The sequence below is a fragment of the Helicoverpa armigera genome, chromosome 8, assembly GCF_030705265.1.
Source record: "Helicoverpa armigera isolate CAAS_96S chromosome 8, ASM3070526v1, whole genome shotgun sequence".
NCBI classification, from domain to species: Eukaryota; Metazoa; Arthropoda; class Insecta; order Lepidoptera; family Noctuidae; genus Helicoverpa; species Helicoverpa armigera.
The window spans coordinates 2,491,970-2,517,355 of NC_087127.1; the positions used below are offsets into that span (position 1 = coordinate 2,491,970).

Consider the following 25,386-nt stretch of genomic DNA (forward strand, 5'->3'; position numbering starts at 1 on the left):
GATTGTGTTACTGGACTTTTGTTGCTGACTGTACCCTCACAAATGTGAGAAATAAATAAATACAGCTAAGGTAGCATTAAACTCTGCTGCAATTAATTTCTCTGCTGAATAATATTTTTATCCAAAAATTTTAATAGGTACTTATGTAACGTAGTTTTGCTATCGAGTTCTTTACCTCATTAAGTTTAAGCAATAAGTTTTCCTCCTTCTGATAGCAAAAAATACCCAAACTTAACCCATTTCCAGTTTGTGCCAAAAAGTTCCTTATTGATTCAGAACATTTTGGTATGATGATCTCAAACACGCCCATAATAATATAGCGGTAGCAGGTACCTGCCGTGATAGTGTTTCATCGCCGAATTCCGGTTTAGAAGTAATAAGGGGTCTAAAGGAAAAAAAAAGGTATGTAAGCTTGTATAATAACACATTTTTTACACGTCAATTTTAAGCGAATAACGGCCAGTTTCTTCATCAAAAGTTAAAGTTAAAGGAATGTCTAAAGTTAAAGTAACGGTCAAATTCGTTTTTTCAAGGCTAAAGTGACAGCAAAATTCATAGAAAAATTGAATTTAACCTTTACTTTTACTTTAGACATGACTTTGACTTTTACTTTGGCTTTAACTTTTGATGAAGAAACTGGCTGTATGTCTGCAAGTACCAATTTGCCTAGCCATATGTCATAAGAACGCTCAGGAGTATTATTTATAACAAAAGTATATTTCAGTACTCTCTGACTTGTCATCGTGGTGTAGCAATCGGTTTAAGGTTAATATAGAGGTCAGTGGTTTAAGGGCATACGAGTATGCCGCTACTCACGAAGAGGGCCCGAGCATAGGTGAGGCTCTACGAGAAGGCTTGCTACATCCCCCCTTTCAATACTGAAAATAATTAAATACGACACGAAATCAACTGTATGTAAAAGTTAACCAGCTGTTATTCGCCTTTAACTTATTCTTATGCATATACTAGCTATGTTACTATCTTTGTAAATAAAATAAGATTTAACATAAATAAAATAACAATAATTTCGCAAAATCTGTCTTTATTGATATATTATTATATCAAACTTTACAGTAAAATAGATCATTTTATTTTCAAATAATTATTTGTGACATTTCATAATACAACATAATAAATAAACACAAAATAATGATAAAAAATAAGAACCAGCTTTGGTTTATTTCATCGTCTTATTTTGGTATGAAAGTGTTTTGGCTGATTTGTATTGCACGATATATTAGTCTCACAACTATCTATTACTAAGAAAAGAGTTACTTAGGGCCGTTCCCAATATTAACCCCATACAGTTTATGTTAAATTCCTATATCTAGTATGCAAAATAGCATATGAATAGAATAATTGGGTCCGGCCATAAGACTTCTTACAACATACAAAGGATTATCAGTATCAAACATCGTAACCATGAAAGTAAAAGTAGCTATATAGAATGAAAAAGGAATGTATGATACATACAAATTACTATTTTTATTAGTCAATAAATTAAGAAAAATAAATAAATATAGCTGTCACCTGCATAACAATTATTTATTCTTATTTAATCTTACCTATTTATACTAATACTAGATGTACAATTTACATTACATATAAAAATATCTATATTTATACAAATTGTACTATAACACGGACCCGTACAGTTTATTCTGGCGTCAGTGATTTGTGAAATAAGAATGAACTAAAATAATAATCAAATATTTAGTTGCTTATATTTGCGAGGTTTACAGTTGTTGAATGCGTCATAGGCTTTTACTTAACACATTGTAACGTCTGCAGTAAGTTGGTAAGTATTACTGCATTCTTCAATTTTGTTTCCTTAGCACACTGCACACTCAACTGCGCAGTTAGTTAACTCTTAACTCAACTAACTCTTCCAGTTATAATCTATATATATATATTTAGTACTACAATCAAGAGGATTGTAAGAGTGATGATGCGAAGATCTGCTGCATAATCTGCGGTAACGCGGCCACGTCCATGCACACGTGCGCGTGACCCGCCGGCAGCCGACGCAGGAGTCTACAACAAAAGTTTTAAAATTATATAGTGCCTGTACAAGTAAAGCATTCAGAAAGTTCTTGCAATTCAAAAGTAATCCATTTTTAAAATGCAATGTTCTTATAATGATATTTAATTTAACATTTGAATGAGTAAAAACTTTCGGAGTTAAATAAAATTAAAAAAAAATCATTACGATAATATTTGAATTCCTCGCTAACAATTGAAGCGTTAACCTTAAATTAGACAAGAAATAAGGACCATGTATTACATTACCGAAGTTTAATTTATTGTATGCCTATCTAACTATGTTTATATTGACTATTTCTTTACTATACTTAATTTATTATAATACTTACGCATTAGCTTCGTCTCCCAAGCTGCCGATAAATATAACGTGCGCCTGCACTCTGTGGTCCGATGTCAGTATCGTGCCTAAATCCTCTGGTTGAATACCGTATCTGTGGAAAAACCATTAATGATGATAATTTTTTTACAAATAAGCTATAAAATTGCCAAGTTTCATCCAAATTGATGCAGCCATCTGAGCGTGAAGAAGTAACAAATATTATAATATAAGTGTGGCAGAAAGATAGGCTTCACCGAATGCTAAACAGTATATGGACACTGTTGTCACTCAAATTCGTATAGATTTTCTCAAAATGTACCTCGTAGAAGTTATGAGTACAAAAAAAAACTGAAGTAAATTCTTTCCAAGTATATACTGACCGTCTCAAATTAGCATCGGACAGTATAAGCACTATAGCCTCGTCCGCGTCCTCGGCTGCTACAGTAGCGATGGCATGTTGAGCCGCCGGGAGAGTGTTGTCGCCCGACCAGCAGAACTGCGCGTGAGCATGCATCAGCCGGATTATCTGAGGATAAATTGGAAGGTTAGCACTTGTTGTATGTTCAGATGAGAGCTCACTGAGAGCCCACTGTTCACAGAATAAATAAATAAAGCTTAACGGAGAATGTTCATCATGCCCTTCCCTTATCCCAATCTATTATTTAGGGTAGGCGCAGCATGGTTTCTTCTTACATATTTTCATGCCTGACGTCAGAAAAACTCTATAATCATGATCTGCTTAGCCGTTTCCCAACCCAGTTGTCCCAACAAGTCAATATGTCAATATATCTTGATAAGACTGGTTGTCAGACTTTATAGCTTTCAACTACTACGACTATTAATGATTAGCTCTAGTTTTATGTGTAAACCCATACTTGTCAAAACTGTTTACCTTTACTTCAGTGCCTACTCAGTTCGTGTATAGGTTCGTACGATTCAATCAATCCGATCCACAAGCAAATGTGTGAGAGATTTCATAAGATTTCATATTATGAATCATTTTTAATGTTACCTTTAATCTCTCCTTCTCATTGTCTGGGGGTCGGTCGACCCTGACGAGCTCTAGCGCGTGTTCCTCCCCCGAGTGGCCGAGCATGTCGTATCGGATGCGAGCCTCGTAGCCTTTCAGTGCCTCTGTCAGTAGCACCACGGCTTCCATCGAACGTTCTAGACGACCGTCGTAGGAATTGAACCTGGAAGATTATGGGAATCCTTAATTATATATTTGATAACATGCAAGCTGACAGACTTGTAACCTGTATTAGTAAAGTATGGCACCGTAACTAAAAAACCGAAAGTTATGGGTTCCATTAACGTCTGCAAATGCGCGGCAAAACTAGGTACATAGTATGAAAGCGCATATTTGATCTTAAATGACTTCTGAAGATCAAATTTTGCAGGATATTTGCCATTTTTTATTTTACTAGCAGTATATGAATGTCAATATTTGCAAGCTTCATTAAATTACTGCAATAAAGATGTATACAAAAATTCAGCTCTCTAGGAATTATTCCGCGGATTAGAGTTTTAAATACCGGGCTCATGGAGGGAGACAGCATCAGGGAAATATCTAATTATAGAATCAACAAGTTTATCCATAAAGTTTACCTGTACATACTGCCAGAGACGTCTACCACCAATCTGAGTCTTTTAGGCTTTTCTGGCGGAGCTCCCGGCGGTGGCTCCTGGTCCGTTCTGCGACGGTATATTGAGCGCTCGCCGGCTAAACCTGGGACCATAATATAAAACATTTATGTTGATCTAATACGTGTGAAGTACAGTCCCTGCCAAATTTAATAGCGGTTCGGTACATTGCAATTATTACTGTGCAAAAATAATAATTAATATGTTTTTATTTCAAATAAACCCTGCAGCTTTTCACGAAATGGTTTAACTTATTTGTTTTTTTTTGTTTTTCAAATTGATTTCGAATCTCTAGGCTAGTGAAATCAATACGACAGCCTCAGTACTACTATTATTTCAAACCCAAAAAATATTATTATACCTTCAATAATCTTGCCGTCATCTAGTTCCCCGCTAGTCTGATGTCTGCTCCAGTGGCGTTCCTTCTTCTTCGCTTGCAGTTCGGCTAATACACCGCGCAGTGCTCCTATCTATATACAAAAATCATATTCTAAAATATTTTATTATGTTAAACTCCCTTAACTGAAGACATAATTGTGTCTTCCAAAAATGCTGAACAATGCTTTTCTTCTTTACAACACTCGAGAAGTCGGCTCCTTTGAGATTATTTATTTATTTATTTATTTATTAGGCTCTTTACAGACGGACTGCATTTCGACTGCAATCCAACTTCAATTTGCAGTTCAAGGGCAGATTAAATGCAGTTCAAGGGCAGTTTGAATGCAGTTGACACGACTGCAATAGAACTGCAAATCAAACGCGCAGTCCGATTGCAGTTGGGATGCAGTCGGCGTGCAGTCGTGTTCTGAAGTCGATTTCTAGGCTACGTTGCAGTAGGTATTTATTTAGGCTCAAATATATATTGTTTCTACACACATATAAACAAAAAAAAACCATAGAGTTTTATCTTAAAATATACAATAGTATTTACCTGTGGCTGCACCGCCCTATAGAACTGTCCATACAGTTTAGCATCGAACTCGCTCATGTTGATCTCCTTGAGTCGTTCCTCGAAAGCTTTGCGGTTCATCTCCCGCGCCGCTTTCTTCACGTGCTCCGGTACGTCATCCTTTTCAGCGTCTGAAAGCTGGAATTCATGAGTTGGGTATAGTAAAACAACATTTATTAAAAAAACTATAATGGCATAATTATATGAGACTAAAATATGACTAATTGCAACTATCAAAGATACAATTGTAATGTTCAAAAACACGAAATCCTATCCGGCAGTCGGTAAAAAAATACAGTCCAAAACGCTTGCCTTGATGTTAGAAAACACGTTAGCCTTCTCGGCAGTCGGTTAAAAATCAAAAAAATATACAACACAGAACGTTTGCCTTTTCCGTCGCTGTTAACATACCTAAGCATAATACCAGGACAATAATTTTACCAGAAGCGATTGTGTTTAACGCCGAACATTCATTATACTTTATTTCCATTTTATATCTATCATAGAATAATATGTTTATTTAGCTCAATCTTCCAAAATGGAAGCAAGAAGAAACTACGTACAATGTGTACCTAACTATCCTTTTTTGCGTAGGAGAAACATTATTTCCTTTACACATATAACCCTGTAGTCATCTTCTATCTTACCTGATGAACATCATGTCCCTTATCAAGCCTATAAGGCCCGCCCTTCCCGCCCAGACCAGCAGTGTCTCGCCCGCCGGTACCGCCCGCCCAAGTATTACCACCCACGTGAGGATCGTTGTTCGGATCCTCTTTGCCGTGCTTGGGTGCTGTTGTGCCTAATCTGAAAATCATTTATAACTATATTAATAATTATTAAGCTCTAATTATTTTGCTAACCTGAGAATATATTGTATTTATAACTTGGAGGAAACAATAGTATTTCTTATGTGTAGAATATGTTGCAAAAAACCATGTATGTTCTCTCAATAAAATATCTTTGTTATTATTTACTTATGAGAAGCGTACCCTACATACGTATAAGCTTCCATATGCTTATGTACTTCTAGATGTGGCTTTTGATATTTCACTCTACAGTCAGCTTATCTCAAAGAATTCGTACTGAACCCAAGCAAGTAAAACCGCGTGAAACAATGACTATACACCTAATAAAACCTGCTTGCTATAACCAACTTACCCGCTATGCCTATCGATAGTCATCTGTATCTTCTTAAGCGCCTCTTTGGACCGTCCCTCCAGTACGCCCTCGACGGGCAGTCCGCTCGCGTGAAGAACTTCCAGTAACGTGTCCGCCATATCTTTGCTGTAGCGATCGAAGTCGAAAACGTTGCCGATTGCCGTTGCTAAGTCTTCTGTGGGATATTTCTGGGAAGAAAATGTTTTGGGTTGAACATATGTTTAGAAATAATAAACCAAAGATGGGGTTAGTGTAGTGTAAATTACAGTGGGAAGCCAAAATGTGAAAAGTACATGTATCAACTTATGTACTTTTTTATATCCTCTATCTATGATTTCCATCTAAGAACTCCATCTATATACTCCATCTATGTACTCCATATATGTACTCCATCAATCTACTCTTTAATAAACTACCCCTATGTATACCTGTATGAGATCGAAAATAAAATATGCGAGTTGGACGCCACACATAGCCATTTCTCAAACCAAATTATTTTTTTTTTCCATTTTACTCGTACAAGAAAACCACAACGAAAAAAAACAGCCATTCTAAACACAAAATACCTCAAAAAGATAATTTCACTAACCTGCAAATGTTTAACAATATTAACCAGCTCCCTGGTCGAGTAGGGATACGTCAGTTGTCCCTGATCGGCCTTATCCCTCAATATCGCGAACGCTTGCACCAGTTTCTTCATGACGTCATGAGGAACATCGGGCCCGTATGAACGAAGAAGTTCCATTTCTGACTCCACTGAAGGATTGTCGACGGCGTGACAGGAGAATAAGTCACCTAGGTAAGGAAGAAAGGTATTTAGATTAAAATAGGAGAAAAGAAAGGGCCACTAGGCAAAGCAAAAGCAAAGTTAGACCATAACTGTATTTGGAGCAAAAATGTAAGTAAGAAATATAATGAGGATCAGAAAGTAAAAATGAGAACAAGTCCACACTGATAATCTGACAAGGCATCAAGACCATAGTGAAATCAACTAATAAATTGTGTGAAAAATTATATTCAAAATTGACATCATCCTCCGAGCCTTTTTCCCAAACTACGTTGGGGTCGGCTTCCAGTCTAACCGGATGTAGCTGAGTACCAGTGCTTTACAAGGAGCGACTGCCCTGCCTGACCTCCTCAACCCAGTTACCCGGGCAACCCAATAACCCTTGGTTAGACTGGTGTCAGACTTACTGGCTTCTGACTACCCGTAACGACTGCCAAGGATGTTCTATGACAGCCGGGACCTACAGTTTAACGTGCCATCCGAAACACAGTCATTGGTGTCTAAGATATACTTAGAAAGTACATACAAACTTAGAAAAGTTGCATTGGTACTTGCCTGACCTGGAATCGAACCCGCGCCCTCATACTCGAGAGGTTGGTTCTTTGCCCACTAGGCCACCACTACTCAAAATATATATTCAAAATTGACAGACATAATAAAAAGTTTGGATGGGAAGACATTGAAGCGCTAGTTAAACAAAATAGGTTGAGATGCAAATCTTACCCAAAGACGCGAAGAAGTCATTCCCCAAGAACGGGAAACCCGGTCTATTAGCCAGCACAATCATCCTAAAATCATCATGTACCGGTATAAAACTCGACACATCACCCCCGGAACTTTCCAACATATGCTTAGGAACTATTCTTCGACCATCACTGAGGATCATTTCTCCATTTTCCACCAAAGTCTTCAAGATACAAGTCACGTGAGTTGGGGCTTTATCAGCCTCATCTACCACTAAAACATGACCATATTTCACGGCTTTAACTAAAGGAGAATCTTCATAAACCACTACTCCATCTTTTACAGTCGGTTGCACGGTCAAAGATTGGACTGTTGTGTCTCTATGCAACTGTATGTATTCTCTAGGACGGTTTAATAGTTGTAAAAGTCTGTCAGCAATCTTATTCTTTCCTACACCCTGGTTGCCGACTAGTAATAAGTGGTTGCCAAGCAAAAAGTCTTGCAGTAACCATTCTAACAACCGCATATGTTGTGGTACATCATAGAACAAAATATCCGGGACTTTAGTCAAAGCTTCGGTTTTGAATATCTCTGTGCTTGTATTGCCGATAGTTAGAACGTTGTTTTTTACGGAACATTTGACTTTGGTTTCTGAGGGATTGTTTCCGAAGATGCCTACCCTTCTTGGAGGGTCTATACCTAGTTTTTGACTAGCGCCATCTAGAGCTCGTCTAGCTAAATTAGGTAGGAACTTAGCCAAGAATGTTTGTTGAACGGTCTCGTAAGCTGAGTCAGTAGGATACTTGGACATTCTGCTAGCTATCCTTAAGAGTTGGCGTGTGGATAGAGACGATGAAAGGTTCTTCAAAGTGCTGTCTTCTGATCTTCTGAGCTCATCTGCTAGGTTGATTATTGAGTGAAGTGGTTGGGATATGTCACCGAACTAGAAGCGAAAAAAAAGCAAATTTCAAATAAGAAAACGGCAAGGCAATTACAACCTTATACACATTAACATAAGGTGCAATTTAGCTTAAACTGTTCAGTAGCTTACCAAACTATTGATGATGAATATTTCTTCAGTCTTGCTCAAGTTCCTCATCTCGTGGAATATGAACAGGCTGAGTATTTCTGGCGAAAGCCATTGCTGGCCCCGGCCTAGTACCGGTGGTTCCGCTAACGCTACTATCCTGAAATGTAGGAAGACATGATTTATGTACAACTGTGTAGGTATGTATTTCAGGAATAGCGTAGCTTCAGGTAAGTTGTAGATGAATATTTTGTATTTTAACCTGAATTTTAAACTAGAGTCCCGCACCACAATTCGAGTCCAGCGGAAAAAATGTAGTACTATTTATTTTGCATCTCATTAAAGGCTATCGGTCTTAAGTCGTGGCTCAGAATCTATATAAAAGTAGTTTTTTTTTCTATTACTAGTTCGGAGAGAAACTAACCATTTCCATGCCTTCGTGGCAAAAAATGGCTGAACCATTAAAATGTATCCGTGTCACCTGAATTATACCCATATTTGCGAATAAGATCCAAACAAACCAATATTTCTTCTTGGTATTACCTGAAAGCAGGATGTATCTTCCTAACTCCATTCTCCTGTAGCTGTGCTTCAGTGATGCCTGACTTGAGCAGCTCGTCGTATCGGTCGTGTCGCAACAGTCGCGTGCCGTCGTGCAATTGTAGTTCCCTGTCGTGAACTAGCCTAAAACGGAGAAATTGAAAACCTTGAAATACCATAAGGATAGGATAGTTATCACCGTCTCGGAAATGTGTATCAAGAAAGGGAAGACCCAGTAATGAAGAGTACGATGAAGAAGAAGGATAGTTCAATCCGAAACCTTAAGAAGTTGTTATTTAACTAGCTTTAGGCCTCGGAGCGTATGTTGAATGAACTTAATCATTGTCCCTTCAATAGTGTACATTTCATATAATCAAGGAATTTATTTAACTAGGTATTACCAGCGACTTCCATAAATACAAACTTGATTTACCAATATATGTGTAGATTGAACCTAAGCATTGGCATGTCAGTTTAAACACAATCTACTAATTCCACGGTGAGACCAAAAATCTACACCACCACCGCTGTTGGGCGCTTGCATATACTTATCCACTACCTATAATTTTCTTTCACACATACCTATGCAAAACAGCAAGCGTACTAGCATGTATCCTATGCAATCCGTCTAACACCGCCATATGGCCTTTCAGCGCCGCTTCGACTAACGCCGAGTTCCTCCACACGGTATCCCCATTGTCCAATGTAGTTCTTTGCTGTACCAGGTCTCTGGCTGTCATGTCCTGGTATAGAACTATAGGCTCTATTGTGTAGCCTAATAAGGACGATAGTTGAGAAACCAGGAGGCTCTTGCCACAGCCTTTTGGACCTGTAGATGAAATAAGTTTTATAATTGAGTGAGACAATGTGATAAGTGAAACATATTTACTACGATTTTGCGTGGTTCTGCAATGACATATTTATAACGGTACTACAAGATCAACCTACTCACAATAAAGGTAAATTACAAACCTAAGCCTAATCATAACAAAAGATAAACACAATGTTAAATATGATAGTTTATACTGATACATGACATGTACTATATAAGAAGGGAGTAACTATTAGAACGACGAGTGAGAGAGAGGAATGGAATGGATCCCATATGGAATTAACAGGGGAGGAAGTAAAATACCTAAGTTCTACGTACCTATTATACAAAAATCGCCAACACTATGACTCAGCAACAATTCATTCAACAGTTCACTTTGGTACGCAGTCTTCACCACCCTTCTATCTTCGACTCCCTGCTTCCTCCCACCATACGGCACGCTAAACTCAGACTTAGCGCCGTTTATTTCCATAGCCACTAAGGCATGGTTTCCTTTGATGTCAACTCCTTGGAGTGATATGTTCCATTTAGGTCTTGTGTTTACGCTCAAGTTGTGTAGTACCGCTTCTACGTTCTTTACATGTTCTCTGGTGAGGAACGAATGGTAGGGGTATAGGAGGTAGATCAGCTTGTGTATTGGGATGTTTGGGTTTCGTTCCTGTAAAGAAAAATTAAATGTTTTAGCAATACTAATAATAATCTTAGAGAGAGATTTTAAGACATTTTTAGTATCCAGGTTAATTGGTAACACAAAAATCTCTCATTCCAATAAATATATTACACAGAATTCATCATCATCCTTCTGCTTTATTCCCAATTCCATTCGGAGTCAGCGCAGTATGGTTTCTTCTTCCACACTCTTCTATCTGTTCTATCTACTGTTACTTATCTCACAAGTAACGTTCTTTTTAGCAATATCGACTTTCACACAATCGGTCTATCGTTTCTTCGTTAAACTATATCCTACCACGTTCAAGCTCAAAACCTTCCTTATAACATGATGCGCATTCCTTCGCATCACAAGCCCATACCAGTGACAGAAGGCTTCCACGTAGTATTTTAAATATTAAAATACTTTTTCTAAAAATTAAGTCCCAAGTTCAGTCGTTTCTTCCTAAATATTTTTTGATGAATCAAGGTTACTTACAAAAAACACCTTACAAAATAACTAGCACAAAAGATAAGGGAGATACATTTGACCTTGTTCGTAATAATAATAATAATAAGCCCCGCAGGGCATCTGAGGCGGATGACGGGGAGTAGCGACCCCGCGGGGCTATATATCCGAGTGCTCCAGGGAGAGTATACTGTCCCCCATCTCCGGCTTGCCGGAGTGAAGCATGACGGGGGATAGGTCTCCCGCCTCTTGGCTTGCCTTCACCGGCCGGTCAGAGTGGAGTCGCTAGAGCAATGCTCGGAGGGTAGGTGCCTCGTGGTAAGTGGCGAGTGGGCCGGTGATGCTGGACCCACAGGGAGCGCGTGATCTGCGTTTAAAGTCCGCCGAGGTATCCTCACCCTTCTCAGCCGCTCATGTACCTGTTGCCCTCTTGTTGCTTTTCAGTGACTGATTCCCGGGGGCCCAGTAAGTGAGTTGGCGAGTCTCCACCTGCCATTTTTACGTGTATTTATTACATTGTTATCGGCAGGTGCCATAGTTCCCGTAGTTTCCCCATTCCTAGTCCATTAGCATCCCATCACAATAGCCCAAGTAGTTTTCATCCATAGTTAGCAATAGTTTAGCACAGAACCGGGGATTGTCCTTGGGTACATTTCTATAGTGTATACAGGGATAATCGTCGGTTTTGTGTCACCATTTCATTAAAGTTGTCTCAAAAGGGCTTCAGCGTGTTTGCTTCGGCCCCACGTTCGCCTCCCAAAAATCCGGGACTCTATAGTCCCGAGGTCTGGTAGAGACATACAAAATATAATAATAAAAAATCTTTATTTTTCTCTTCAATTCCAGTGTTAAAAGTACATTACAATACAAGTTGCATTTCTAAGAGAATGGTGTCTGCTTAAGGTTACCCCTGTGTTACAGATCACCATTAATCCTATTGAATTTTATACAGTACATTTTGTAAGGAGAGAGGCAAAGAGAAATCTAAAATACATCTATGCTTATTATCGTAAAATTCGTCCCTATCATATGCACGCGATTCCTTCATCAGGTAACTTGTATTCAAGGTCAAGATGACGCATTCATGTTTATAGTTCGACAGTTTTTTTGGTGTCATTTTATGTTGGTGTTTTTATTACGCTTTTCGGTAAGGAAGTTAGCAAGGCGACTGATAAAATATGTAGCGACAAAACGAAATCACTAATGTGCACTTTCACGTGCAACTTCGAAAATTCTGAAATTTTAATCTGTCTTAATTAATAAATGTAAACTTTTAGGAATAAATGTTATACAGAAAATTTACATATATACTGAACTTATGAAGCACATAGTGATTGTATTATTTTGGCAACTCAATGTAATTAGGTATTCGAATATATAGTACCCAGTAGTACTTACCTACATCTATCTTTAGAATATCCATACAAACAAACAAACAAGCTATCGCAGTACTCAGTTAGCAAGTCTAACTAGTATTCACTAGAAACTTTACTCATTACCGTCTCAGATTAGAGAATACCGTGTCCTAAGGCGATTAATACAACCACAAGGTCGTTCGTTTGCATTTTAAACAACAAACTTTGAAACCTTACAGTTCTGATAATACAAAGAAATTACTTAATTAACAAAGTTTTCCAGTTATTTTATTATTACTGTCAAAGCCAAAATGTTGACACGCGATTATTAAAATTTTTCATTTCCTTGATTGTTTTGTATTATAACTTTTTAAAGAACGTTGTTAATGGAAACCAGTCGGCACCAATAACTTTTTAAACCCCATAAGGCGTAGGACTTCTTACCAGAATCTTTTCTCCACCGAAACAAACCGGAGATGAGAAGTTTTTAAGCAACCAATAGATTTTCTTTAAGTACCTAGTTACCTACCACCAGAACTTTTTTTTTTAAATACCACGGAGCAGCATACCACCCAGTACTTCCATACTCTTACTTATCCTCTCTTTTGAATTAACCCTTTTCTCTCTTTCTATTCACTCTAATTTCCTCTTAATCTGTCTTCTCACCAGTATAAGAGCTGCCGCCTGCAAGCTGTCCACAGAGAAGTCGGGCAGGCTGACCTACTGCAGCTCAGGGCTGACCAGCGCGTACGCAGCAGACAGCACCTGTTCCAGCTTCACGCTGTCCACGCGAGGAGCCTCGTCTCTATCTATCTACAATAAGTCTACTCACCAGTATAAGAGCGGCCGCCTGCAAGCTGTCCACAGGGAAGTCGGGCATTCTGACCTGCTGCAGCTCAGGGCTGACCAGCGCGTACGCAGCAGACAGCACCTGTTCCAGCTTCACGCTGTCCACGCGAGGAGCCTCGTCTCTATCTATCTACAATAAGTCTACTCACCAGTATAAGAGCGGCCGCCTGCAAGCTGTCCACAGGGAAGTCGGGCAGGCTGACCTACTGCAGCTCAGGGCTGACCAGCGCGTACGCAGCAGACAGCACCTGTTCCAGCTTCACGCTGTCCACGCGAGGAGCCTCGTCTCTATCTATCTACAATAAGTCTACTCACCAGTATAAGAGCGGCCGCCTGCAAGCTGTCCACAGGGAAGTCGGGCATTCTGACCTGCTGCAGCTCAGGGCTGATCAGCGCGTACGCAGCAGACAGCACCTGTTCCAGCTTCACGCTGTCCACGCGTGGAGCCTCGTCTCTATCTATCTACAATAAGTCTACTCACCAGTATAAGAGCGGCCGCCTGCAAGCTGTCCACAGGGAAGTCGGGCAGGCTGACCTGCTGCAGCTCAGGGCTGATCAGCGCGTACGCAGCAGACAGCACCTGTTCCAGCTTCACGCTGTCCACGCGTGGAGCCTCGTCTCTATCTATCTACAATAAGTCTACTCACCAGTATAAGAGCGGCCGCCTGCAAGCTGTCCACAGGGAAGTCGGGCAGGCTGACCTGCTGCAGCTCAGGGCTGACCAGCGCGTACGCAGCAGACAGCACCTGTTCCAGCTTCACGCTGTCCACGCGTGGAGCCTCGTCTCTATCTATCTACAATAAGTCTACTCACCAGTATAAGAGCGGCCGCCTGCAAGCTGTCCACAGGGAAGTCGGGCAGGCTGACCTGCTGCAGCTCAGGGCTGACCAGCGCGTACGCAGCAGACAGCACCTGTTCCAGCTTCACGCTGTCCACGCGTGGAGCCTCGTCTCTATCTATCTACAATAAGTCTACTCACCAGTATAAGAGCGGCCGCCTGCAAGCTGTCCACAGGGAAGTCGGGCAGGCTGACCTGCTGCAGCTCAGGGCTGATCAGCGCGTACGCAGCAGACAGCACCTGTTCCAGCTTCACGCTGTCCACGCGAGGAGCCTCGTCTCTATCTATCTACAATAAGTCTACTCACCAGTATAAGAGCGGCCGCCTGCAAGCTGTCCACAGGGAAGTCAGGCAGGCTGACCTGCTGCAGCTCAGGGCTGATCAGCGCGTACGCAGCAGACAGCACCTGTTCCAGCTTCACGCTGTCCACGCGAGGAGCCTCGTCTCTATCTATCTACAATAAGTCTACTCACCAGTATAAGAGCGGCCGCCTGCAAGCTGTCCACAGGGAAGTCAGGCAGGCTGACCTGCTGCAGCTCAGGGCTGATCAGCGCGTACGCAGCAGACAGCACCTGTTCCAGCTTCACGCTGTCCACGCGAGGAGCCTCGTCTTTTAATACGCTGAGGTGTTCCTGGTGACAATGAAAATGTGTAAACTAAGCTAGCTATTATACTTAAAGAGTATTGAGCTTAAAAAAATAAACAACCTAGAATACATAACCTAATCAAAATAGATGCACGGAAGTGCACCGCCAAGTTCTATGGTTTGAAAGTTAAAATTCATATAAACGATTTTTATTTACAGATCATGAAAATAATATACACAAAAAATCATGATACTTCTACAAAACCCTAACAAATTAAGCGTGCTGTATTTCAATGAACCATACCCAAAGTAAACAAAGACATAAAAATACTTGATTCGACAAAAAATACCACAACACTAAGCGACCGTAAATCAAAAGAATTTACTTTAGCGAAACAGTTAACAGAATCAACTAGGGTTGAAAGTCGGCCCGAATTAATTTCTGTCTAACAATTATGATAATTAGCCGACTGTGTCACGAAACTATGCGATGTTTGGATAAAGCACGAATTCTGAATATTTTGATGGATGACTTTGAGCTTTTAATGTATTGCGGTTTTAATGAAAATAGATAATAATTGCAGATGCGTGACGCGAAAATCAAAATCGTAAATTAAGTGAGACATTATTTTCATGATAGTTAAGAAATTACTGAAATAATGGGCGAATCTGTAACATTAAAAAGTAAAGCATTTTCTATGGCTATACTTAATTATAAATACATGAAGAAAACGCACTTATTTTATGACAGTAAATCATAGTTTTGCTTGTTTGACTAAATTATTCCATAAAATACACATACATTTTTCACGCCATTCTACAAGGCATCGCCTACCACTCAACTGGTTTTTTATAGCCGATACAAAGTTTAACGTACCAAAATAACGTTTTGTCGGTGTAAAAATAAACAACGTTTGCTGCCTGAGACCTATTTCGAACATATTCAAGCACGCAAACGTATGAATATGGTATCATAAAACCGATTTAGTGCGAACTATGTTTAACTTTAAGGTCATCCTATGGTTAGATTTATTGGCTTCAAAGTAAGTCATTTATTTTAACTGATATACAACAGAGATATATATTTTTTGTGTTGAAGATATCTTTATTGAGTAGAAGCTGTTTTCCTTCAGTTTCTCCTGCTTTCTGTGGAAACTTCTGCCAGTGCCCGTATGAAAAGCGTATGCTATTTTTAAATAGTGTAGCTTAGCTTCAAACAGTACAAGAATGTTCAAGTCAGTTCAGTACTCTCGTACTTCAAAAGTTATTTAATTCAAATCAAAGTTCACTTTTTAATATTTTAGCCCTGCCACAATAACCAATTTACTCACTGTAAAAAAAACAATATCATTTCCGCGTTCCATTACCCACAATACCATGTTACCCATTCATTACACGATGCAACCGCAAGCAAAACGTTTAAGCTCATGATTACCAGACCACCACATGGCATGTTAGCACCCCATTAGTGAGCCGACACGGAAACAATTCTACCACAATTAATACACACTGAGCTATTAATTCTGACGACTCATTTGTTAGTTAAAGGCTTTTGTGTTTGTTTGAAAACTAAGTTATGCGAGTCATTCTATTTGTGGAGCGAAAGAACTTTTGGTAATAGTGATCACTGTAGTTTATACACGGCTAATAAATTCTCTAAATCTAATGTGGTTAAGCTCCAGATTTTGAGACATGTCGAGTATTTCATTTACATTATATTCGTGGCTCAAAATTCAGCTCAGACTGTCGACAGAATAAAGCCTAAAGTATTTAGTGCTTGAACTTATATGTACCATATAGAGCCACATTCCCAGACAGTCTAAAGACCGAAAAGATTCTAACTTTTATTACATGGAATTCAGATATTCTGCTCACCTTGCAGTAATAAATTCCAATAAATAAATTCTAATTGTAATAAACACACAACATTATATAACATTTTATGTCGATAGTCTCGACATGACAATAATATGGAAATGATATCACGAGCATAAGCACGTAAACAAGGCTTTAGAAATGATTTGTAGTAACAAACTTTGTCTGGAAGACATGTGATAGTGTTTTAAAGATATTTGAAATATGGAAGATAACGATAACTACGCATCATAATCACTGCTGTTGTTTCGTAATATAGTATAGCACACAAGTTTTGAGATTTCACCAAAGTGCCAACCGATAAATTAAAACAATACTGACGAAAAAGTCTATTTTGTCTATAAGTCTATTATATATCTCGGGAAACGAAGCTAGTTTCTACATAACCCATCGTGCCTACCAAATGTTGGTACCGCTTCCCACGTCTTGCAAGCACTAACCTGTCCCATTTGACAGGGCAAAGTGCTTCAGTAATAAATAACTTCAAAGATACGTGATCGCAGGTACATAAGGCTCACGTAAAGTAACGTCTGGCTAGGTAACATGCTATCTGATGGTATCTTATAGGGACTGATTTGCATAGCGTCGAGTTAGGTAAGCGTTCGTGAGTCAAGTGCCTGAAATGTTGGTTGTAAAGGATGTGATATGTGAAAGCAAATAATATACTTTAAATATTAAACCACTTTTAAAGCAAATGTTTTTCATTTCCTTCGTTTACACAGAATTATTAATTAGAGGAAAGTTTTGGCGATTTCTTTGCTATTTCTCACACATAGATACTTAGCACACGCGTTAGATTTATAATAATCGCAAAAAAATATGTGATGCAATGCACTTTTTCATGCTTGTCTCTATTCTTTTGAAGCATATGCTAAGAGTTTCTGAAAACATTTTAATTTTGCTCGTAAATAAGAATGAACTGGTATATAGAATTAAAATAGTTCTCATCATATAAAACAATTTAAAACCATCCACGCAATATACAGCAACGTTTTATAGCGCATTAAAACACTTAATAGCTTCTGTATGATCCCTTCTAAAGATTGTATCAGATCCCAGCTATTAGCGCAAACTTTACCTATCCCTGAGCTCACCAAACTACTTATTTACTACCATAAAACTTAATGTTCCGTGCCCCAAACAGTTTGGATCATATCCCCCCGAAATTATGCAAACCCAATAGGATTTATGCAAAATTTACAATACAACAATATTTCGGAATAAATTACTAACTGTCGCACGATAGGACGAATAATTACTTGCTGAGTATGCCGTGCCGTGGGCTCTGATGTTCACCAAATATAGAATTATTCAGGTGCGCGCTATCCTTAAACTGGAAAACTATAAAACAACCGAAAACAAGCCTTGTTGTTATACTATTCATGGAAGGAATTGTAAGGCCTTGTGCTGAATTATTTGTTTTTTGTTAAAGTTTTTTGGTCCATATTGTCCACAAAAACATGTGAAATACCTGTTCATGTCGCTTCGAATGTACTAGTTATGAAGTTCGATTTTCTAACGTACTTCTTTAAATAAATATACACTTCCTACATATCTCTAAACACAGACGCTGCATTATACATTTAATTTTGGATGGAAAAAACATTGAATGACATATGCAAACAAAAACATTATTTTTATTAGTTCCCAGATAATAAGCACTGCCAAATAAAAAAAGTTATAATGGCCCAAACATACATTGCAACTTAAATAAGAGCTTGAAAACCTTTACGCAATTAAATACTAACACAAGAAAAGGCAAACCAGGCTTTCGCGCAAATGATTCACGAGTTCAACTTGACACATGTACCCAATATATTATTCAACCTTAAACCCGAATCGTGTCATCGCGTGTGTAACTGGCTTTAGTTGACGACAAAACCGCTCGCGAACGGGGAGCGACGACCAGTCACTGCTTACAAGGAAATAAGTAACGACGCTCGCGATTGCACCGATACTTTCGAAATAACAAAAATATTTTGCAAAATTTTATTTAAAAAATCAACAGTGAAAGAGGACTTGGCTGTATTTTTTAACAAGTGATTATGTGAATGCTACGCTCGTAGGCCTACGCTACGGTTCGTAGTATGCTACGAAAATGCTACGGTTTCGTAGCCGATGCATTGATTTGATAAGGGGTATTGATTGTAAGTAAATAATAATTTGTGTGTATTTGTGATAAGGGTTTTAAACAGTAACTCTCATATTCTTATTCAGTGATCATTTAGTTAGATATTTGGTAAACTTCTGGCATTTTATTCGAAAAGTAAAATCATAGATTTAGCTCTGGTTAACCAGACTTTATCCTTGTTTTCTTCGTAATATTATTTTTTCTTTTTTATAAAGTGACTGATACGTTTAGCCTTGTCGATTTTTGATAGATTGATTTGTGCCGTGGAAAGTATAATATTACAATTATTTTATAATGTTTCTCTAATATTGAAGTAGCGTTGGGTAAACGTTTGAGAAAAAGGTAATATTGGAGTTTCATATCTTGCTTTTGAGTGCTTCATTTCCAGTTCATACAAAAATATTAATTAGGTCCCTCTCGTAGAACAAAATCGAACATGAATTAAAGGATTCTTATCATTACCTACTGATATTTCCAAAAAACAACAAAAACATTACTTGTTTTCTCATTAGCCCCAAACACGGCCAAATATGTATCAAAATAAAGAGAATGATGGCCAAACATGCATGACCAAAAGATTTTTAATTAAAACACTTTGTGTCTTATAAACACAGCCTTCTACAAAAGAAAACGTTAATTTACAAAATGATATATACTATAAAGTAGCGACCCGCTCCAACTTCGCACGGGAACAGTATTTCCCCACTACTTGATGTATGTTATTATACATATAAACCTTTCTCTTTAATCACTCTATCTATTAAAAAAACCGCATGAAAATCGGTTGCGTAGTTCCGAAGATTTAAGCGAACAAAGAGACGTAGGGAGCACGACTTTGTTTTATACTATGTAGTGATAAACATAACCTGTTAACACCATCAAAGAGGGGCAAATTGATCATTATTTTTTCAAACAACTGCAGAAAATTAAAATTCAATGCAAAAGAAATGCATAAACACGTTTAATCCCATAACATAATTGATTCGTTCCCAGTAGATTCCCGACAGTGGAATACCCACGTTACGTCGGCTTTGACTTGCAATTAATCATTACTGCTACGCTAAGGTTTGATGTACGGGAACCAAGATTTTTTTCATTTTTTGGGACTTGAAAGCTCGTTCTTTTTTTAAAGTCTGGTGAAATTGATGGAAGGTGTAGCAAGGGTTTATATTGCAGTTGTACGAGTACCTACCTAAGAATTTTGAAATTAAACATATCACGTATTTTTTATATAGTTTTCTACAATAACAAATTATTGAATTACTTGGGTTTTTCTTTGCTTCTGAAGGATTTAGACATAATTGCACAAACTTCTTCACATTGTGATGTTTTACACTATTATTGTGATGTTTTTACACTATTATACACACAACATCATATTACTTCTCAAAATAAACTATACTGTTTGCTTTTTTTACAATAACTGGCCACCCTACTACCTGCTAACAAGGAAAACAATTTACGGGCAACAGGCGGAGTGCATAATGAATTGCTACAAACTGCTTTAATGATGTCTACGAAAAACTAGTTTTATCGTTCCGGCACGATTAAAAAAACATTAATTTGTTTGGTTTTTATAAGTTGACTAGATATTTTAATGCCTTAATATTTTTCTATTAGAAAAGGCCAAAAATTTGCGTTAGCCAATAGATATGTGGTACTAAGTAATAACACAAATCCGTGCCAAGTTTTGCTCATAAAAGCCACCTAACCTACCCAAACAAATGACACCTATTTCAATTTATACTAAGTTCCCATTCATAAAAACTATCAAATAAAACTCCACCATTTGTTCGCAGAGCCGTCGAAAGCCGCGCGATAGATGATACGAATCAATTATGAAGCCTCAGCCGACTCGTGCACGCACTAATAGAAAGGTTCGCGTGACTCCCTGCGTTAGGGTGTAGTTCCGAGTGGAACATGGTCCTGTGGCAGTCCTCGCAGCGGCCTATGTACGTGAGGACTGTGTGGGTGGGCGGCTTCCGACACGCCATACTCACGCACGACGACCCCTACCTACTCAAGCTCAAGAGGCGCAGGCCTAACTCCTCCGCCAGCTCCACCAGCCACAACAAGAGCTCCCGGCTCAGTCCGCCCTCCGACGACCTGCAGGACTGCTTGAGGAAGCTTAACCTCGTCCTCACGAGCGACAAGTCCCGCATCAACCAGCGCCCGGCTACCTCGGGAGACATAGAACACCTCAACTTACACGGTGTAGATCAGGACTTTGACGACGAATTGTATGTGAAAGCAAGTCCGCAACCTTTGAACGAATCACATAGAAGTAATTACGATAGCCTCAATATCAACATGAGAAACTTGAGAGCTAATAAAACCGCCAGAACCGACTCTAAAGAGAACACTGAACTTTCTGAACGTGTTCTACAATGGCTGGACTTGGCGGGAAAAATAGATCTGTTAGCGCCAGAAAACGTGGAACGAATGTCACAGCCACGACACAGCTGGCCGGAGCTACAGCGTCGACACAATTTGTCGAAATCGAAAACAGCAAATGACATACATAAGGAGGCCGGGCGAACATCGCCGAAAGGAGGGGACAGCCCAAAAGCGCAACAAAGTGGAGCTATCGATCGCACTGATTTTTATGTGCCGACGTCTGCCAACACGATCGAGAACTACGCGCGACAGTCACGGAACGTGAAGAGCACGCCACGGCAGGAGATTAGCGTCAAAATAAAAGACAATCACAACAAGAAATCCAGGGACCTCAAAACGAACGTGACGGAGACGCGGCTCAAGGTCATCAATGAGAAGACAGCCATAGAGAAGCAATACGCAGATATGCTCAACAAGAAGTTGATACCCGACGTGAGCAAGAACCCTAAGAAACAAGTGCACATCTTCATGCCTGAGCTGCCTAAGAAACTGGAGTCGACCACACCAAGTAGAACTGAAAGTTTACTGTCACAGCCGTCTTATAAGAGTTTGAAGTTTGACACAACATTGAATAAAAAGTAAATCATGATTATATTGTTATTTTAATTAAACTATTAATTTATAAGTAAAAAAGTCTTTCACACAGGATTCTACAGCTGAACGGAAGGTAGGTAGGTACTCAAAGTCTACTATTCCTTGCCTGTCTACGCAGTTCGAACGTTGAAATCGAATGCCGCCTGCAAATGGCCAACAAAAGAAACTTTTAAAGTACTACCGCGATGTTTATTACGACATCTTTATTGCTCAATCGTAAGAATAACTTAGCTTCATTTGGATTTATCGGAGTTACTAAACTTTTTACTTTATCAAGTACACTGAACTTTTGACCTGGATTCAATCACAACAAAATATTATTGCTATTTTCTGCGTAAGTACCTATTGTGCCTTTGGTTTTATCTGAGGGTACGACAGTGCCCCAGCCAAGGACACCATACGAATTACGATCCGCGTACGCAATTTTTTTTTGTCACTTTAAACCCGCGCCCAATCATGGTTTAGATTCAATCTTTGTATTTTGCAACTTCTTTATACAAAACTGCAGCAAGAGAAAATAGAATTTTACAAATAACCTAATGAAACCATTTAAGGTTTTTTAAAATCTCCTGAAAATATACAAGCTCTATCTAGACCCAAAATACTTCAACATGCAGGCAAGTACATAAGTATAAATATTCTTTCTTATGTTCTCAAACTTACCGAGAATCCAATAGTAGCAACATCTCTAGCTTGGAACCGAGATCTCAGCGGTGGATCGAGTGGCTGCCCGCTGTACCTAGGTACGGGCAAACCTAGTGCGATCACGCGGAAGTTCTCATCCACACGGACAAGACGCCATTTTGATACTTCTTCGGCACCGTGTTCCTGGGAAAAAATAGGAAACGTGGTAAAAATTTGGAAAGTAATAATTTAATAATTATGTAAATCAAAATAATTTCAGGTCTTACAATTCTAGGCGGGGTAGAAAATGGTTGTCTATCGTGAAACTATTTATCGTTTTGAAGTGCACCTGGCACTTTTGGAACATTTGGAATTTATATAAAACAGTCAATTTGACGTAATATACCTACATATGTATCAATTAATTCAATATTTACGTAATATACAAATGTATCAATAAATTCAATATTTACGTAATATACAAATGTGTCAATAAATTCAATATTTACGTAATATACAAATGTGTCAATGAGTGCCACAAAGAGACATGTAAAAATATGACTATAACACACCTCCAACAGTTTATCGTATCTAGAAGCAGGCACCAAAAACCTTCCGTCTTCTAAGTGCATCTCCCTGTTTTCAAGCAAATTATTTAACACTGGCAACACATTACGCTCTGCCTTTTCTATTCCTTCTAGAACGAGCACGCGACCTTCCACTGCTGCGCGGACGGCACTCTGAAAAAAGTAATTTTTGTATTATCCTTACATCAGAATCAGAGACTCAAACTCAGAGTAAGTCAATCGATAAGTCAAATTAAGGCAGTCAATCATTCAAAGTAAGTTAACCAGTCAGAGTAAGCCAGCCCATCAGTCAAGAGTAAGTCAGTAGATCAGTTAGAGTAAGTCCATTGATCAGTCAGAATAACTCATTCAACACATTCAGAACTATTTTACCCATGATATGTTTACCTGGTCAAAATACTTGGCAGTGGAGCTCTGGATCTCTCTCCTCTGCTTGAGGTCAGCTTCTGTTGTGTCACGGGAGAGAGCCACATATTCTAATTCTCTTTGTGTCAGCTCTAAGTATTGAAGGGCTACTTTCCTCCTAAAAATTATAAGCATTTGAGAATAATGTTTACCAGTAGTATAGGAGAGAATCTACTAGCTAACTTAATTTTGTGTCCTCAAAATAGACTATTTGAATAAAATAAACTGTCATACAATATAACTATAGATACACATTATTTATCAATTTATTTGTTGCTATAGAATACCCACATATCTTTATTTATTTAACATGTTGAACTTCAATCTTTTCCTATTGCAGCATTAAGATTTTTGGCAAACAAACCTACTTTCATATGTGCAAAGTCCAAAGTACTTTATCAAATGTGTGTAGGTTTTAATAATTTTATCTATGATTTTATTACAAAGGTGGATTCAACAAAAGCTATTAAGATTTGTATGCAGCATGACAAATTAGATAATTAGTTGCATATTTATTTATGGCTAAGTTACTTTTTCCATTAAGGGGTTGAATGTCGAAATTGGCTTTTCTCAAATATTTTTTTTGCCAAATCTATAGTTTTTGATGGCGAAAAAAATATATATTAATCTGAGAACCCTGTTAATGAAGTTAATGAATTTTTAATTATTTGTATAGATTAGAAATATGTTCATATAAGGGGGTATATTTTTTTAATCAATTAATGTAAATGTATGTTACGAATGTCGCATCTACAGGCTTCTCTGTTTTGGTGTTTTGGGTGCATTCAGCCTCTTAATAACAGATGTATGGTAGAACTTACCTGCTTGGTCCCGGCCTGCCTAATAAGAACATGTCTTGCCCAAGTAAATCCTTTTGCATCATCCATCTTAGATTTCTTAGAGTACTCTGTGAGAGTGATTTTATTTCTGTATCTTCAATTGTTACTGAAAAATTTTGATTAAAAAATATATAAGAAGTAGCTTGACATATACTAATGTTATTTAGATAATTTATTTAATTTGCTATAATGTTATGATCCCTTCAAGTGTCTGAGCTGACTAAAATATTATCTGAAACAATAGTTTAAATGATATTTGGATCCAGTTATTTTTAAGTATGTATTGTAATAAAAATACAAGTCTTCCCTCTTTAGTACAGCATATGATTATGGGTAGGTTCAAGGTCTCTAAAGGGTTTCAATTTATTAGATAGGCCCAGAAACATGATTTAAACTGCACTTTTTAGGTTATAAACTGAAGTTTCAAGGTAAACACTTACGATACTTCCGAGGCACATATTCAACTTTTTTGGGGTTCTTGATCTCCTTGCTGACATCTCCTATAGTCACTTTATCTTCGCTAGAATAACTTCTCACTGGATTTGCGGCTAATATAGCTTTACGATGCCCCAAAATACGAATCAAAACATCAATCCTTCGAACTGTTACTGCGGGATTATACATGATTTTATTTACACAAAATCTACACTGGGTAATAATATTAAGTATATATTTTAATAATTATGCCATTACGCAATTTTTTATGGCTTATTTAATAGAAAAATTGCAATAATCTACGGGTCAAAGTCTAAACATTGGATATAATTGTCAACTGTCAAACTGACGTTTCTATCCAAACAATTGTACAGATAACAAAAAAATACTTGCAGCAAAAGAAAACGTTCAAAAATTCCTCACCATCCACGACCATGACCCAAGAGGACAACGCTTATCCTTTATTTAAATTCAGTCTTTTGGTTGCAAAAAACGTCAGCTAGTTGCTTCGAAAACTTGCGCCTTCGGATCCTTGCACCCAACGGTTTCAACTGAAAAGGGAGGCTACAATTCTGCTGCTTTAGGTTTTCTGCAGAAGCTGCACAGTACCTATGCAGATTTTGCAAGATGGTATCATCTGGTCATACATCGATACATGAGCACGCCGAAGCCGAATACAATCGACGTACTTACGAATTGTATTGAGAATATGTGCTTGTAAACGAGACAATCAACAAGGATCTACAGCAAAGGACTGATAAATATTAA

At 38.3% G+C, this 25,386-nt stretch overlaps 2 protein-coding genes across 3 annotated transcripts; one reads left to right on the forward strand and one right to left on the reverse strand.

Annotated features, from left to right (window-relative positions):
- Positions 1–1,025: 1,025 nt before the first annotated feature.
- On the reverse strand, positions 1,026–24,980 carry LOC110382900 (von Willebrand factor A domain-containing protein 8). Its single transcript, XM_064035773.1, has 21 exons — positions 24,624–24,980; positions 24,166–24,289; positions 23,327–23,462; positions 22,925–23,092; positions 22,392–22,556; positions 14,619–14,777; positions 10,305–10,644; positions 9,737–9,983; positions 9,158–9,298; positions 8,639–8,774; positions 7,627–8,530; positions 6,706–6,911; positions 6,117–6,304; positions 5,603–5,762; positions 4,938–5,093; positions 4,368–4,476; positions 3,971–4,091; positions 3,375–3,555; positions 2,743–2,888; positions 2,373–2,474; positions 1,026–2,034 (listed from the first exon to the last, which is right to left on the reverse strand). The coding sequence occupies exons 1-21, from the start codon at positions 24,805–24,807 to the stop codon at positions 1,926–1,928; spliced, it is 4,182 nt and encodes a 1,393-aa protein (XP_063891843.1). The 5' UTR covers positions 24,808–24,980; the 3' UTR covers positions 1,026–1,925.
- Positions 18,509–21,721, forward strand: LOC110383228 (uncharacterized). Of its 2 annotated transcripts, none has more exons than XM_021343996.3 (2): positions 18,509–18,753; positions 20,537–21,721. In XM_021343996.3, exon 2 carries the CDS (start codon positions 20,658–20,660, stop codon positions 21,714–21,716), a length of 1,059 nt encoding a protein of 352 aa, XP_021199671.3. In that variant the 5' UTR covers positions 18,509–18,753; positions 20,537–20,657; the 3' UTR covers positions 21,717–21,721. The 2 variants fall into 2 exon arrangements, with proteins under 2 accessions (XP_021199671.3, XP_049694132.2); XM_049838175.2 differs by lacking the exon at positions 18,509–18,753 and adding an exon at positions 18,996–19,079.
- Positions 24,981–25,386: the final 406 nt, after the last annotated feature.

Bases quoted from the DNA above. Each gene is read 5' to 3' on its own strand.
- LOC110382900 (XM_064035773.1), bottom strand. From the start codon at position 24,807: ATGTATAATCCCGCAGTAACAGTTCGAAGGATTGATGTTTTGATTCGT. The intron at 22,557-22,924 runs GTGTGTTATAGT...ATTTTTTCCCAG, and splicing joins GATACGATAAACTGTTGGAG to GAACACGGTGCCGAAGAAGT. The intron at 8,775-9,157 runs GTAATACCAAGA...CCTACATTTCAG, and splicing joins AAGATACATCCTGCTTTCAG to GATAGTAGCGTTAGCGGAAC.
- LOC110383228 (XM_021343996.3), top strand. From the start codon at position 20,658: ATGGTCCTGTGGCAGTCCTCGCAGCGGCCTATGTACGTGAGGACTGTG.